General features: G+C 42.2%; 3 protein-coding genes across 5 annotated transcripts in view; all 3 read left to right on the top strand.

The window, feature by feature from the left end:
- The window catches only part of dph6 (diphthamine biosynthesis 6), a gene marked incomplete at its 3' end in the record, with an annotated part of 51,322 nt that extends 44,248 nt beyond the window's left edge, over positions 1 to 7,074 (top strand). Inside the window, exons 14-16 of one of the 2 annotated variants that reach the window (XM_083910650.1) lie at positions 1,349 to 1,359; positions 2,823 to 3,216; positions 6,956 to 7,074. In XM_083910650.1, coding sequence (XP_083766776.1) covers positions 1,349 to 1,359; positions 2,823 to 3,216; positions 6,956 to 7,074 — 524 coding nt within the window. The remainder of the gene's footprint in view (positions 1 to 1,348; positions 1,360 to 2,822; positions 3,217 to 6,955) is intronic. The other variant, XM_083910649.1, reaches the window with a different exon arrangement.
- A 4,136-nt stretch (positions 7,075 to 11,210) lies between these two features.
- LOC310941324 (uncharacterized protein) lies at positions 11,211 to 13,697 on the top strand (the record flags this gene model as incomplete). The annotated part of the gene is made up of 2 exons (XM_083906479.1): positions 11,211 to 12,165; positions 13,135 to 13,697. 2 exons carry the CDS (start codon positions 11,211 to 11,213, stop codon positions 13,695 to 13,697), a joined length of 1,518 nt encoding a protein of 505 aa, XP_083762605.1.
- A 617-nt stretch (positions 13,698 to 14,314) lies between these two features.
- Positions 14,315 to 15,057, top strand: part of aqr (aquarius intron-binding spliceosomal factor) — a 39,108-nt gene continuing 38,365 nt past the window's right edge. For both annotated transcript variants that reach the window (XM_083910839.1, XM_083910838.1), the window contains exon 1: positions 14,315 to 14,416. The gene's annotated coding sequence lies outside the window, so the exon portion shown is untranslated. The remainder of the gene's footprint in view (positions 14,417 to 15,057) is intronic.

Below are 15,057 nucleotides of genomic sequence, written 5' to 3'. Positions count from 1 at the left end.
TCAGGTGTATGAATGAATGCCAAACATATAAACAGTTGACTTTTCAGTGTGTATTTTTTATCTACCAAACCAGTGAAGTGCATGTTTATAAAGGAAGAACCACTACCAGTGCAGTACAGAGTGTGTCTGTGGGGCCATTGAAGCCATATTGTTGTTGCGCGTTGATAATTTATCTAATCAGGTGGATGAAGAAGCTTGCAGGGTTAATTGGGAGCATACTGGAGTCTCCATAAGTGTGAAATTGCAATTACGGCGCATTAAACCACAAATAGCCTGTTTGCCTTTGTGTGTGCATCGGGTTTGATGAACAAGGAGATGTTGATGTGTTGAGTCAATAAATGTTAAAATGACTGCAGCAATAACCAGTTCTGAAAACAGTCAAAAAATGCAGCAATACTTTGTGTTTTTGTAAGGTAAAACAGATTAATAGTAGTATGGAGAGTTTCTTCCCTGCATGACCCTGTGTTTTATTTACACAATGGGCTTCAGAGATTCACTGGAATCCGGAGAGAAGAGAGTTGAATGGAAAAGGAATATCATAGTAGACTGACAGCATTACAGTAAGTGCTGAGACTTCGAGCCACATGCTGAAGGTTTCCCGCTGGGCAGGAAATGTAGGGGAACTGGCTAAGCAGTGCAGTCCCATCAGCTCCCCGCTGTTCCCCACCTTTACACCACTTCCTTATTACCGTGTTTACCGTTCGGCTTTTACGCCTCTCAGCCATCTTAGCCCGCCGCACGCTCCAGGCACATGGACGTGAGTTAGAGGGCGGAAAAGTGGGGAGAAGGAAAACAAACATAAGGAGAGGCAGGTCACACCCCATCAGCGGAGAGAGCTGAGCCCAGCAGATTTGGACTTCATGCATTTACCTGCTGCCTGCGGAGTAAGAAAGCACAATGGGGGAACGGCTGCATGCCCTGGAACTGCAGTGAAATGGAGTCAGTAGAACAAGCGTGTTAAGTTGCTAGTTTAGAGCCAAACAGAACACTCACACACACACACACCCTGACTGACCCTTCTAACTCCACCATTCATCAAAGTTTGATTTCAATGCAGAGTATGTAACAAAACAAAAACTAAAGACCTTGATGTTGGGGAGCTTTATCTCACTTCCTGATCCAGTGACTGATCCTCTTTTCCCCCAAAGTCACCTTTTAGTCTTGCTTTTTATTTTTATTTAATTTGATTAAAACATGCTGTTTAAAAAGTCTGACATTGACCGACAGACTCCTCTCTCTCTTTCCGTTTCTCTCCATGAACAAACACAACACGTCCTGTATCTGTTTCAAAGTAAAAGCACTCTAGTGTTTCCTTTAATTTTTGCTTTTATTTTTTAGATATTTGCAGGACTAAGAGGAGTACAGTGGTGCATTTATTCTAAAGGCATTTCTTTGGATCTGAAGAGTGTTAAATTATAAAATAGTATAGAAACATGCTTTTAAATATTTGAATGCAGACATGTCACAGATTATATCTTGATCTCAGTGGTCAGGTAAGGATGTCAGCCTTTGTCCCCCTCCCTCTCCCTCTCCTCTGGCAGTAAAACACACCTATAATGATGCTCTAACCACAGTCACGTCTGAAACATGCATGTACACCGGACAGCCGAACAAACTTCCTACCTCATGTATATGAATAAAAAACCAACCTAGCCTTGTCCAACAGCTTTGACAAAAAGTCAGCGACTGTACTGTAAGACTAAAGTCCTGCCAGAGGCTGGAGCAGAGTGCTGAAGTCTCCTGATCTCCCCCGTGGACAGTTAGGCGAGTATAGAGCCTCAGCAACCAAGGCCTGCAGGGTGGCCTTTAAGCCTGGCTGAGCAAGTCCACATGTCCTGTCACTTCTCTCCCCGAGTTCCCACTCTCTGTTCCATGTTCAATCACTATTGACAAGTGCATGAGCAGCTCCCTCTAGGAGAAATACGTGGCGGGTGTCAGAAGTGCTAATATAACATTTATCAAAGCACAGGACATGTATGTGTGCTGTCACCTTTGTCTGACATGCTAAGAGGTCGGCGCTGACACGGCTATTGTTCTCCGCTCGTGTGATTGGTATTGTTGATCGCCACAAGCTCGGCTCTCCGCCGAGTGAAGAAAAGTTAACGTAACCCCCTGCACACACATAACCTGTTATTATTCTGCACTTACGAAGTGGGGTGTAAGTGGATGAAAATTGATCCAGCAAGCTGAAAAGGGGGTTTAAGTGTTTTTGCCCTATCGACTCCAGCTGAAACGAGGGTTATATAAAACACTAATTTCTCTCCCATTAGCCACAACCAAGTATTATTAGAGAGCCACATTGTAGCACTGCTTCAAGACATTGTGTTTCTGCTAATGGCCTTCTGTCCAGAAGAGGGGAAAAGAAAAACATTTTGGCTCTGTAACTAAAATGGAGACACATTTTCATTCCAACTAAATGCATGTGTGCCGTAGCATGTTATGAATGATCTTCTCCGAAAAGGTGAAAGCTGTCACGCCAGGAAACGCAGCACAAAGTGAACAAGTGTGTGCATTTGCGATGGCTGGGAGCATTATGGATTCTTTTCGGGTTGTTTGTAACACTATCATTACCGAGGGTCACCTCACAATCTCACATTAATTGATAGCCTGTCAGTCTGTCAAGGAAAACGCCCGTCTTTGTGCTGTGTGGTAGAATCTTTATGATGTGCTTTACAATAATGTTTAACGTCGGTGGTGTAGTGTTTGTGATCAGAGAGCTCAGAATGCATCCCAGCAGGGGGGGACCATACATTTGATGTGTGTTGAAACAAGCGTATAATTTACTGACCGATTTGTATGAATGTCATTTGTTTGCATTGCAGGACTTGCTGTGGGAGCCTGAGATGAAATCTCCTCCATTGCTGGTCGTTGTCGTGCCTGCTTTACCAAAGGGTGCAGACGTTGAGCTTCACGTAACTGCAGTTCAGGACGATCACAGCAAAAGGACTTCCTGTCACATGACTGCACGAGCGGCATGCGGATCCATTGAGTGCCACAGTGTAATGTCCGCTGACAGGTGCAGCGCTTCCCTTTCTCTCTCTCTTTCCCCGACTGTAACTCGAGACGACCTGGAGGTTGAGGACGTCAAGGACGTAACAGACGTGGTTGCTGTTACGTTCAAAAAGGCCATAAAGAAGATGGACGCCGAGCTGGTGCCACTGTGTGCCAGAGTGTTTTACAAGTGTGGCAACTCGATGGCACAGCGAACTGTTGAAGGTATGTCACGATATCTCGCTCCAGACACACAAGCTTTAAGCGAATGAAATATTAAGATTATCTATCTTAAGTAAGCTGTTCTGTTGAGGCAACACTGGTGACATACACTGCTGTATTAATGAAAACAAAGTGACAGCCCGTCTCTTTCAACTCTCTCTTTTCAAAGAAAGTTTGCACTGACACTAGTTAAGTATCCTCCATAAAGTATTCCACAAAGCAGCCTCTCCAGAGGAGCTTCCCTCCTTCCTGTGTTTAATTATTGTAAGTCATTTGTTGTGTCTTCACTGTGTACAGTAACCCAAGCAGCTGGCAGTCTTTTGTCATCATTACACTTTTATACGCCGCCATCCACTGCTCCCAGGATTCGAAGTTCTCATCAAGACATATGTGCAGTGGAATTTGTTTTATCCTGAGAAATGTTCTCTCCGAGGGAAAAGCGGGCGATGAGCGCCATCGATCACACGCGCTCACTTGTCAACTCATTGCCGAAGCACTCAATTAACATTTTTGAGTCGGTGCCAAAGTAGCCATCTTACTGTCATTCTCAGCTTTGACATAACTCATCTTCTGGCGGACATTAAATTATGGTTATCAGTGATGAACGGCACAGGTTTGATCTTCTAAGAATATAGTTTGATATATGTGTGACACAGTAACAGTGCTATTTGTTATATTATTACCTAATTGTATAATTGTTCTTCAGCGCTGATACATGATGTATGACACATGTCGTTTTGTTTGATTTATCATCACGCAAAACAAAATAGTTAGACTGTAATCACATTATTTTTAAATTTAGATTATTTACTGGGTCATCTGGAGTTAAATCAACGTCAATATTTGCCATTGAGGTGTATTTTCCTTTGATTATAGGCTGCACAGGCCGCCTGCTCGCCTGCCTAAAACCATTTACTGACTCATCATTGAGCTGGAATCTGTTACCTTACTCTGCACGCACAGCCGTGCCCTGGAAGCTCACCCACAGGCGTGTTTATGGGTCACAGCCGATGCTCATTGGGTGATGAATCCAAAAAGTCAAAGGAAGAAAAGTAACACCTCTGGCACTCGCATCGCAACTGCTGCCGTCAGCAGGCAGACAGACAACAACACTGGAGCGTAATGTGACTGCACTGCACTGAACACACGCCCCCCCCTCCCCCCTCCCCCCTCCCCCCTCCCCCCTCCTTCGGTTACTTGCGTTAGGATTCACAGCTGAAAGACATGACATATGCTCCAAATGAAACCTTTAAACATCTTGTCTCAACTTGTTACTTATGATAGAGAGGTTCTCTCATTGAAAGGCCCTCACAACACAGACACAACCCCCGACTGGGAGCTAAAGAAACCTTATGAAAAGTCGGGTGTATATATAATATATCATAGTCAAAATATAATACTATTACTGGATGGAGCAGTTCAAGTTTTAAGTCAAGAGAGTGGGCAGTTGTTGACTTTGGAGGAAAACATTTGTGTGTTTACTCATTCCACATGTTGTACTAGTGAGTGAAATATCTGGAAAATGTTTTTGGTTTAAAGAAATGCACAGTTCAGTTCAGCCACTGCTGAGAACGCTGTGCTGTATTGTAGTCTCGGGCTCAGCAAGATCTCTGAAAAAACCTGTTCTGGTTACTTAAACAGTAGTTCTCACGAACAGCAGATCCTTCTGCTCCGGGCACTAGTCCTTGCACATCCAGTTGCGTACATTGAACCGCAGCAGAAGAAGAATGTCTGTTGTGGAGGTGTTTCACGAGCGACAGTGTCTTCTGACTCTGTGTCTGATGCCGGGACAAAGGCGAGTTACATACAAGTTAATGTATGTAAGTAGACCATAACTAACATATATGTGCAATAGGACCACGCTATGGGAGCTTTAAATTTTCATGAGCCAGCACCATGTTTACCGGTTCATCAGTGCAACTAAATTAAAAAAAAATTTAAAAACCCGGTGGCTTTGGGCATTGTCCACTTGCCCAGCAGGCATCAGCTATGCCACTCCACATTTTCCTTCTCCTTCTATTTACTCACAATTTACAGCCTTTAAATATTAATTTGTTCAAACAGAAATTTCTAATGGTTTAGCAGTGTTTACTGTGAAGCAGAATAATGGCCGGTCCTCCTCTGGGTGGATGGTTTAGTTCCATCCCATTGCTAATGTGACAGCTTTTGAATCTTCCATCCCCTGTCCACTGGGGCTCTCTTATATGATGGCTCCCCTGTGTAGCCCAAAGGGGGGGTGGGGGGTCTGTGAGACCAGGGGACAGGATTTTGTGCAATATTTAAAGAATAGTTTCTAGGGATTGAAGCGAGGCGCTGTGTAATTACTCGCTTTTAAGACAAAATCACGCAAAATTGCATGGTCACTCAAGCCGTTTTCACCCCCCCGAGTCTCTCAACCATGCATAAGCACGCACGGACAATGAGAGAGACTCAATGAGAAGGCATCTTGTACAAAGATTACAACTTCCTGACATAAAACAGATTTAGTGTACAAGGTGTGTTGAAGGGTGTGTTTCCTCTCCCTCTAAAACCATCCCTGTCTTTCATTTCTCCTGCTCGTGCAGTTGTCAACCAGCCATCTCCAGAGATATCCTGCTTCCCAGGGTGCACCCCGTGCTCTGATAACATACATTTAGGGTTTTTAATGCCCCCTGGGAATTCCTGTGTTCAATGGGAGCATTTTAGGCTTTTGTGTGAATGAGCTAATTAGGTTTGTGTGGGCTCTTTGTGTGGATATTTTGCATGCGGCGTGCGCTGGAAATGAAAGAGAATGAGGCTTATTAAAGACTGTGGACCTGCCCTTAAAACCTCTGTCCTCATTTCTCTGTCAACAAGTTCACATAGATGTCAGACAACAGCGCTGCAGCACTGGTAGACGTTATTAAAAATGACTAGTTTGTATTTGTCTATTAAGAATGGAGATTACTTTTAGATGGATGTGGTGAATCTGAAGAAACTGTTACGGCCATGCCAGATCATGGCGACCACACCCAGGTCCCAGCATGCTGTTATATCAGCAGAAATAAGAGAGGACAGTCAACCGTGAGACAGGAACACTTGTGACCAATTAGTTCACATGGCAGAAGAGGGAAGAGGCAGTGTCCCAGCGGGCTGCTGCTAAGTAGACGGGCTGTCATCAAGACCGGGCTCTGAGATGCTCGACGAAATTCTCACATTGCCCACTGTCCATCTGTAGTCTGACCACACAAACGCACACACACATTCCTGTACAGCATTTTTAGTGAGGACACTCATAGACATCATCCCTTTAGTTGTGATTGCAAAGTTCAAGGTAAGAGACTACTCCGGTTTGGCTGAGGCCGCAGTCCCAAAACCCACAGGAACAGAGGATCCCTTCCACACCCCCACCCCAAAAAGCTGCTCAGTTGTCCAAAAAGGGCATGGCACAGTTTGTACCCACCCCCTAACCCTTGTGTTTACTTGTGTATGACTCAACTGTGCAGTTTTTAGAGGGGTGGCTTAGAGTTCAGTCCTTGCTGACCATATGTCTCCCCAGCAGGAGACTGAACTGGGAGAATGTTTGCAATCTGCCAAGGATGTAATAAGAATGCCAATAATTTGTAAATAGGCCCATGTTCCCCAGTCTAAGGGTTAAGTGTAACCTCTGTCCTGGGACATGAGAACTTTGTGCCCAACTGCAGTTAAAAATTCTCCTGAAACTAATGACTTTGTCGTCTTATGCCCTCACCGTCTAATCTCTTTCTCAATCTCTACCTGCCAGGACTTGAAGAAAGTTTAAGAAGCTCTCTGGAAGAGTCCAGTCCATCTGTGGTCCTGGTTCCGGTCCTGGACTTGCCTGATTCCCAGATCATCCACCTGTCTTGCTGGCTTAGTTTATAAAAAAAAAAAAAAACACACAGCCACTCTCTCAGTCCTCAGCAGCACTGGAATTTAGTGGGGCTTTTCTGCAGAAGCGACTGTTACAGACCAACACCTCATGACTTACAACAGGACGTCAGTGACTGTGGAAAAAGGAAAGACATGAGGCATAACCGCTCATTAATGTTTGTCACCGCTGATTGTTGAAATGCAAAGCTTTGTCTGTCTCCAAGTGGTTTCTGTTGTGCGTCGGCGTGGAGGATGTGTTTATTCCACTTCACACCGCAGAACTTTGGCCAGTAATCCACTGTGTCCTCCAGTGGAGTTGTAGACTGCAGCAGCTGTTGTTCTGCCTTGGAGAGGAGTCTCATGGAACTGCTATAACCCGAGCCTGCATACCAGAAGACAAGAGAGCATAGTCTACAAAAGGAGACAGTAGCAGTGTCTCGTTCCACAGGATGATAAACTATATCCCCCTGAATCCTACTGTTTCTGGTAGAATCTCCCTTAGCACGCTAACTAACAGTCCTCATAAAGGCCCAGTGCCACCACTGACACCATCTGTTCAGTTGTACACGTATAGATTTACTGTGCGACTGGTGTGTGGCTGTGTGATGAGAAGGACTGTGTCGTACGCTCATGGTCCAAGGGATTCAAGACGTGTTATTATTGTGTAATAGGCAATCAGCACCAAGCACCTGAAAAGATTAAGCCTCTTTATGTTTTGTATTGATTCTAAGGCAACCTGGTTAATAGGAGAGAGACACCGCCACACACAGCCGCAGGGCAGGTGTGTGTGTGTGTGTGTGTTGGGGGGGGATTGTCAATGTGACGATGTGTGAAGAAAATAACACTATTAACCATTGCTCCTGGAACATTTCTTTTCTCAAAGATCATGAACTATATTGATGACCGAGTTGGAAAGCATCTTCACTCCGGCAATTCTCTTCATCGTGCTTGTGATGGCAGGAGGACGGAGTGGGCTATTGATCTTCACCCACCAGTGTTGTTTTGATTGTTGTTATCAAAAATTGAACAATGGAGACGGCCAATAGAGCCCTAAGATTTTTTTTTTTATTGGAGGTTGAAAAAAAAACACAAACAAGCAATTATTTACGAGTGCAAACAAGCCGGTGCCCCATAAAATATACAAGCGGTTGTGTGTAAATGTTCACGTTTGGTTTGCACCAGAGGGGGGATTCTGAATTTTCCAATAATGCAGTTGTCAGATCAGCCCCAAAATAAAGATGTGGGCACTAAATTACTTTATTATGTGTGTTTATACCTCAATTAAGTATGTAACCATAAATTCCACTGACAATTATTATTTTGTATTGCAGTTATTTCAATAAATGTGGATTTGTGCATTTTCTTGGTTCGTTAAATATCACAATGTGTATTTAACATCAAGTCAGGTGTTGTCTAAGAAGGTTGTGTTCAAAGCTTATACAATCTGTAAGATTTAATTCAAATGCAAGGTTTATAATTTCAATAAAAAACATGAATAAAATTCAGTACACGGCAGTCACTCGTCAGTCTTTCAGTGAGCATGTTTCTACTCAACTCAGCCTCATCATAGCCAGTATGAAAGCCTGTGGCAGACACTTGTTTGTGTCCTCCCCACTGTGCTCCCTCACCAAATGAAAAAAGACAGGGTGACATTTGGTTTTCTCATGAGTTTTGGCAAATATACATTTTCAACCAAGCTGACCTGCAACCACTGTGCAAACAGAACGAGCTGTTGTGGCAAACATTGTCCTTTTGTGTGCAGCGTACCAGCCTGCGGCCATTGTCATTGTGGCCTCATACGTGGACTTTAACTCTGCTTTTCCACCCCCAGGCCAAAGAGGCTGATGTGTGTGACTCAGTTTCCCAATTGCAGTGGGCTACAGTAGGGAAGCCTCGTGCAGTAATAACCTTGCTGCACAAAATGCCTCCTGACGTTGAGGTTGGTTTGGTTCACTGACTGTGGTTTTGTTAGTTTGCATCATTTTGTGTTGTAATGTATTGTTTTAGTTCCGTGACATGTAAAAGCATATATTTATGGTCACTACAATGACTTAAAATACAACTGGTTCTGCCTGCAGCACTGTTAAGCCATATCATGTTATTGAGTGGTGTCTGCTGCCCTCTCGTGGTCAGCCCTAAAAAGTGCAACTGAAAGGCAGCAGAGTCGAAGAAAATCCAAGCAGCATAATAACATGTGCCTTTACTTTACTGGATCACTTTAAGATATTAAAGAAAAACAATACATGGAATTGATCTCTAAAAATGTTTAATTTTTGTCAGGGTTTAAAATCAAAATTGTACACGCATCTTACACAGTGCAGGACAGCAAACCAGTTTATGACATATTTGACACTACTCCAGACTATATTTAATGTAGCAATACAGGGATTCAAAGCTAGACTGGAAATGACAAGCTGGCTGTATACAAAGTGTTTGTTTTAAAGCAGTCTGGCAAATTTTCACACTGTTATGAGTAAATTTTTTTGGAAATATTTAGTCATTAAACGTTTTAAATAATACCCTTACAGTGACTTCGTGATTACAATTTTCGAATTCGATGAAAACAACTTAAAACTCGTAAATACTTAATAGTTTTAAAGGGACATTATTTTGCCACGGACAGGAACCAAAGCCATGTGTTTCCCGTCGTACACATTGAGGGACGTACATTTCAGTTCCCGGTATGACGTCAGAGATTGCCGCACCGTTAGCATGAAAGCTAAGACAATATACGACACATTTTCCCTAAATAACGAATACTTGTAATGTTATAGTAAGTTTATTTGACTCAAACCACCCCGAAGCAAGGTTACACAGCTGGGTAGGTGGCTGATTTCGACATTTTTCTTTATTTTTGATATGTTTGTAACTTGAAATGACTTTCCCCCACCCTCTGATATTGCTAACAGTGATGGTTAGCATGCAATCCTATTGTGTCGTTAAAATGTTGTACTCTTTCATTTTTAGGCTTATAACTTTGTAACATTAATTGAATATTATATAAAGTAAGAGTAGTTTTATTTTTGTAAACTGTCCCACTTTTAAAAAAAATGTTTTTAAGTTTTATATCATGTGTTTTGTCATAGGTCGAGCAAAAAAGGATTATCCACGCTGATGTAAGGATGCATTGGTGTGCTGTTTGTGGTAAATCTTTCCTAACACCGTATAAACTTAGGAGACATCAGGTCGTCCATACTGGCCAGAAGCCCTACGTCTGTGAAATCTGTGGAAAAGCCTTCACACAACCTGTGCATTTAAAAACACACTTGCTGAATGTCCACACTTCACAGAATCCACGAGGCAGTGGCAATTTGGCAAATGACCGGAAGAAACCCAACCTTGATAAACCAGCTACAGGAGTCGGCACACTTGACAACTGTGCTATAACGCCAGAATGGAAAAGAGGAACTGTAACTCAAAAGTCATGTCGTCCTTTGTCTCAGACTGGAAATAGAAGAACAAATGTGGCATATGCAGATGATGGTTCAGTCACCATGGATGCATCTAGCCGCAGGAGCCGCAAAGGATTCACATGCAAAATCTGCCTGAAGTGTTTTAGTTCATCTCTTCAGCTTTGGATTCATTCACCAATTCATAAATCTACTGAGAAGGGCCAGACTTCTTCAGCGAAGATTAATTTGAAAAAGTGCTTGCCGCGACGAGACTTGAAAAGCTCATGTAAAAGCAAAATAGGTCCGAAACACCACTGTCGTGAATGTTTTAAAACCTTTGGTTCACCATACCATCTGCAAAGACATTTCCAGACGCATACAGGACAAAAACCCTACTCGTGTACAGTTTGCCAGAAAGCCTTTACGCAAAAACCACACTTGAAAACACATTTAGCAAATAGATGTCCACTTTCTGGGCTCAATGCAGAAAGTAGACATGATCGATCACTTCAAGACCCTTCCAGTCATCTGAATTCATCAGTGGAACTCATGTTACAATGTCAACCAAGTGTAAATAAGACTGAAATGAAGTTGGATGCAGTTGTAAAACCAGCACAAGAGTTCACAAAAAAAGATATGAAACCCTTTCAGTGTATGAGCTGCAACAGATCGTTTAGGTTAGAAGTGAACTTAATACATCATTGCAAAATTCACCAGAACAGTGAAGAATCGGGACATTCTGTGCAAAACAGGACTATGACTAACAGTCATGATTTGAAAATATGTGATTCTGAAGTACCTGAAGGTAGTCATGCAGATCACACTGACTCCAGCATCTTTGTTGAGCCAGAATCATGGAGAGAACTTTGGGATGCCTCCTCATCTCAGGATGCTTTGTCGACAAAACGCCAGAGCAGCACCAGTGATCAGATTAATACTTCACATGAGTGCTATATGTGTTCAAAATGTTTTCCATCGGGTTCCAAACTTCAGAGGCACATGATGACTCATACTGGACATAGGCCATTCCACTGTGACATATGTGGAAAGAGATTTCAACAGGAGACACACTTGAGGGTCCATTCTCGCACGCACCTCTGGTCTAGATATCAGAAACAGCGATCGTTGTATATCAGTCGTCCGCCCTCACACACAGGTGGGCTTAACGATGTCCCAAACAACAAAATGTTAGTGCCAAAACAGGAAATTGAGACATGTACTGCTGCAGTAATTACTCAGAATAACAGCAAAAGAGAATCAAGGAACAAATTGTTCCCACGTACCTTCAACCAAAACGAGACATTACACATCAGAAAAGTTTCCACGGTTAAAGTAAAAGGCACTCAGATGGCTAAATCAATGCAAAATCCTGGCAATGCACGACACAAGTGCTTCCATTGTTTTAAGTGTTTCCAGAGTGCGTCTAAATTACAAAGGCATGAGATGGTGCACACTGGCTTGAAGCCGTTTCCGTGTCCTAAGTGTGGTCGAGCTTTTGGGCAAACTTCACATCTGAAAAGACATGAAAGGACACGCTGTCCCGGGAAACTGTCAAAACCAGTCAATCGACAGGTGAACATCAAGAAGCTTAAAACAAGTTGTCAGCAGCAGCAGCTTTACTCAAGGATCACTGTTAGTGTCCCAACCCCACAACAGCCTGCAAATACATCTGTCATGAGTTCAGCCTGTAGCCTGAAGACAAACACGAAAAGTAAAACAAAGAAACTTCACACATGTCGAATATGCTCTAAGAACTTTACTTCTTCATACAAACTCTCAAGGCACGTGGTGACTCACTCTGGGTTGAGGCCGTTTAAATGCGCGTTGTGTAGCAAAACATTTGCTCAGCGTTGTCATCTCAAAGTTCATGAGCACAGATGCAGACAGGAAGGCAGGACCTCACATTATACTCGCAGCAAGGTAATAAAAAATATCACCCACCCCCAGAATAAATGCCTCGACAACCTCACTGATAATCCAGATTTCAGTTTGAGAGCCGTGAGACAGCAGAGTGTGTCGAAAAGTAAAGCAAAGAAACTTCACACATGTCGTATATGCTCTAAGAACTTTACTTCTTCATACAAACTCTCAAGGCACTTTATGACTCACTCTGGATTGAGGCCTTTTAAATGTGCGTTGTGTAGCAAAACCTTTACTCAGCGTTGTCATCTGAAAGTTCACGAGCACAGATGCAGACAGGGAAGCAGGACCTCACATTATACTCGCAGCAGGGTAATAAAAAACATCACCCACCCCCAGAATAAATGCGTCGACAACCTCACTGATAATCCAGATTTCAGTGTGAGAGCCGTGAGACAGCAGAGTGAGTCGAAAAGTAAAACAAAGAAACTTCACACATGTCGAATATGCTCTAAGAACTTTACTTCTTCATACAAACTCTCAAGGCACTTTATGACTCACTCTGGATTGAGGCCTTTTAAATGTACGTTGTGTAGCAAAACCTTTACTCAGCGTTGTCATCTGAAAGTTCACGAGCACAGATGCAGACAGGGAAGCAGGACCTCACATTATACTCGCAGCAGGGTAATAAAAAACATCACCCACCCCCAGAATAAATGCGTCGACAACCTCACTGATAATCCAGATTTCAGTGTGAGAGCAGTGAGACAGCAGAGTGAGTCGTGTTATTCTGGTGTTGGAGATGTCTCGTGTATCACAGAGGCAGTGGACACAACATGGCTGTCAATACCAGAAGTAGGATTTAAAGAGGATATTGAATCAGTGTCTTTAAATGACACTGCAATCGGTTACGATCAGGCTACAGACCAGTGTAGTTATTCATTTCCCTCAGAGCCTGCCCCTGAGATGGATAATCTAATCCAAAATCAAGCTATTGCAGGTGCACCTATGTTATATCAACATAATATGCATAATGTAGAAATACCATGTCGGTATGAAAGCATCACAGCTGTTTCAGACAAGAACAACGTGCTCAGTCATGACAGGTGTGAACCATTAATGGTGTTTGAATGTGGCAAGTGCGCTGTTAGCTTTACGAGCAAACGGGATCTCAAGAAACATCTTTGTCCCGCTCCTAAATTGACAACTTCTGCCCCGAAGAATCAGTGTGACGTTTGCTTCAAACATTTTGTGTCTCCTTCTAAACTTCACAGGCATTATATTGTCCACACAGGCCAGAGGCCATTTAAATGTGGCATTTGTGGCAAAACCTTTACACAGACATCACATGCCAGAAAACACAGCCTGACTCATATACAATAATCAAATGTAGTGTATACACTTATTGTGTATGATGACGACTAGTTCTCAAATGGTGTTTATGACGATCAGGATATGTTTGTTCTTTTTTATATACCTAAAATGTCTAGTATTGATGTGATTTCAAATGAATGCATTGTATTTTTCTTTGATTTGGTATTTTGTTCTAAATCTTGTACAATTTATTATGGCTGTTCATTAAAACAACTTTCATAAAATGTTGTACTTTGTATGAGTCCAATGTTTTGGAAAGTCAGAATATATGTATAATGATATGTGTATAATTTATATATATATATGTATATATATATATATATATATAGTATACTGGTTTGTATGTATATATATTATTACTTTTATTATTAATAATAATAGTAATACTATATATATATTATTATATTATATAATATATATTATTATATTATATAATATATATTATTATATAAATAATTAGGAGAACATTTGGGAGAGGAAATTGGAGCCGGACCCACACGCCCGGTCAGTAGGTGGCGGTAATGTCCCATAATGTACGTGGGCCAGCCGCCTTTAAAAACCAAGAAGAAGAAGAAGACGCGCGGAACGGAAGACGTGCACTGTGTGCGCGGGGACGATGTTTGAGACGGACCCATTGAGGAAGTTGTTCGCATGCAGCGCGTATTAGTTGTGTACATGCGTATCGAGCAGCTCACGAAAGCTTCTCTTTTGCTGTAAAGCAAATAAAGGTCAGTGAGTTTACTTTATATCACATAGTTGTGTTCGCCGTGGAACAATGTGTGTACGGATATCACCAAAACGACTGGACTGACCTGTGTTATAGTGTCGAGAGCCTATTAGCTTAGCTCACCACCTGATAGTGATAACTGTGGCTCAAGGCCATTTTATTATTTTGTTGGGGTGATAAAAACAACAAAAGCAATTAGTATTTCTAGTCTTGCTCATAAATATACTTACCTCATTTATTATTTAATTAAACCTTTTACTGCAGCTAGCTAACTTAAACCTCAAGTTGAGATGTTGAGATGAACTGCAGCCTTATGCCATTGTTGCTGCGACGTCAATATTGTCGAAAGTTAAGACAGTAAGAAAAAAAAAAAAAAAGAAGATATAACATTTTCTGTGTAATGGGGGCGGGACTAGATAAGCTTTGCTTCTCCCGCTGTCCCTTTCGGTCATGTGTATGAATTTAAATGCTGATGTGTGCAGATGTTGGTTACTTGTCATGCCCGAAATAAACGATTCATTCATTCATTCATTCAATACACCTGGCGTTAAAACTTAGTGGCGCACTGTTTTTTTTATCCCAGGTTGTTAAGCCACTTTGATTGTTATTGCGTTTCGTTATGTTAAACACATACATGTAGCA

This window comes from Microchirus variegatus (genome assembly GCF_963457635.1).
Source record: "Microchirus variegatus genome assembly, chromosome: 2".
NCBI lineage: Eukaryota > Metazoa > Chordata > Actinopteri > Pleuronectiformes > Soleidae > Microchirus > Microchirus variegatus.
The sequence above is the reverse complement of the archived record's forward strand: the minus strand, read 5'-3'. Positions and strand labels throughout refer to the sequence as shown.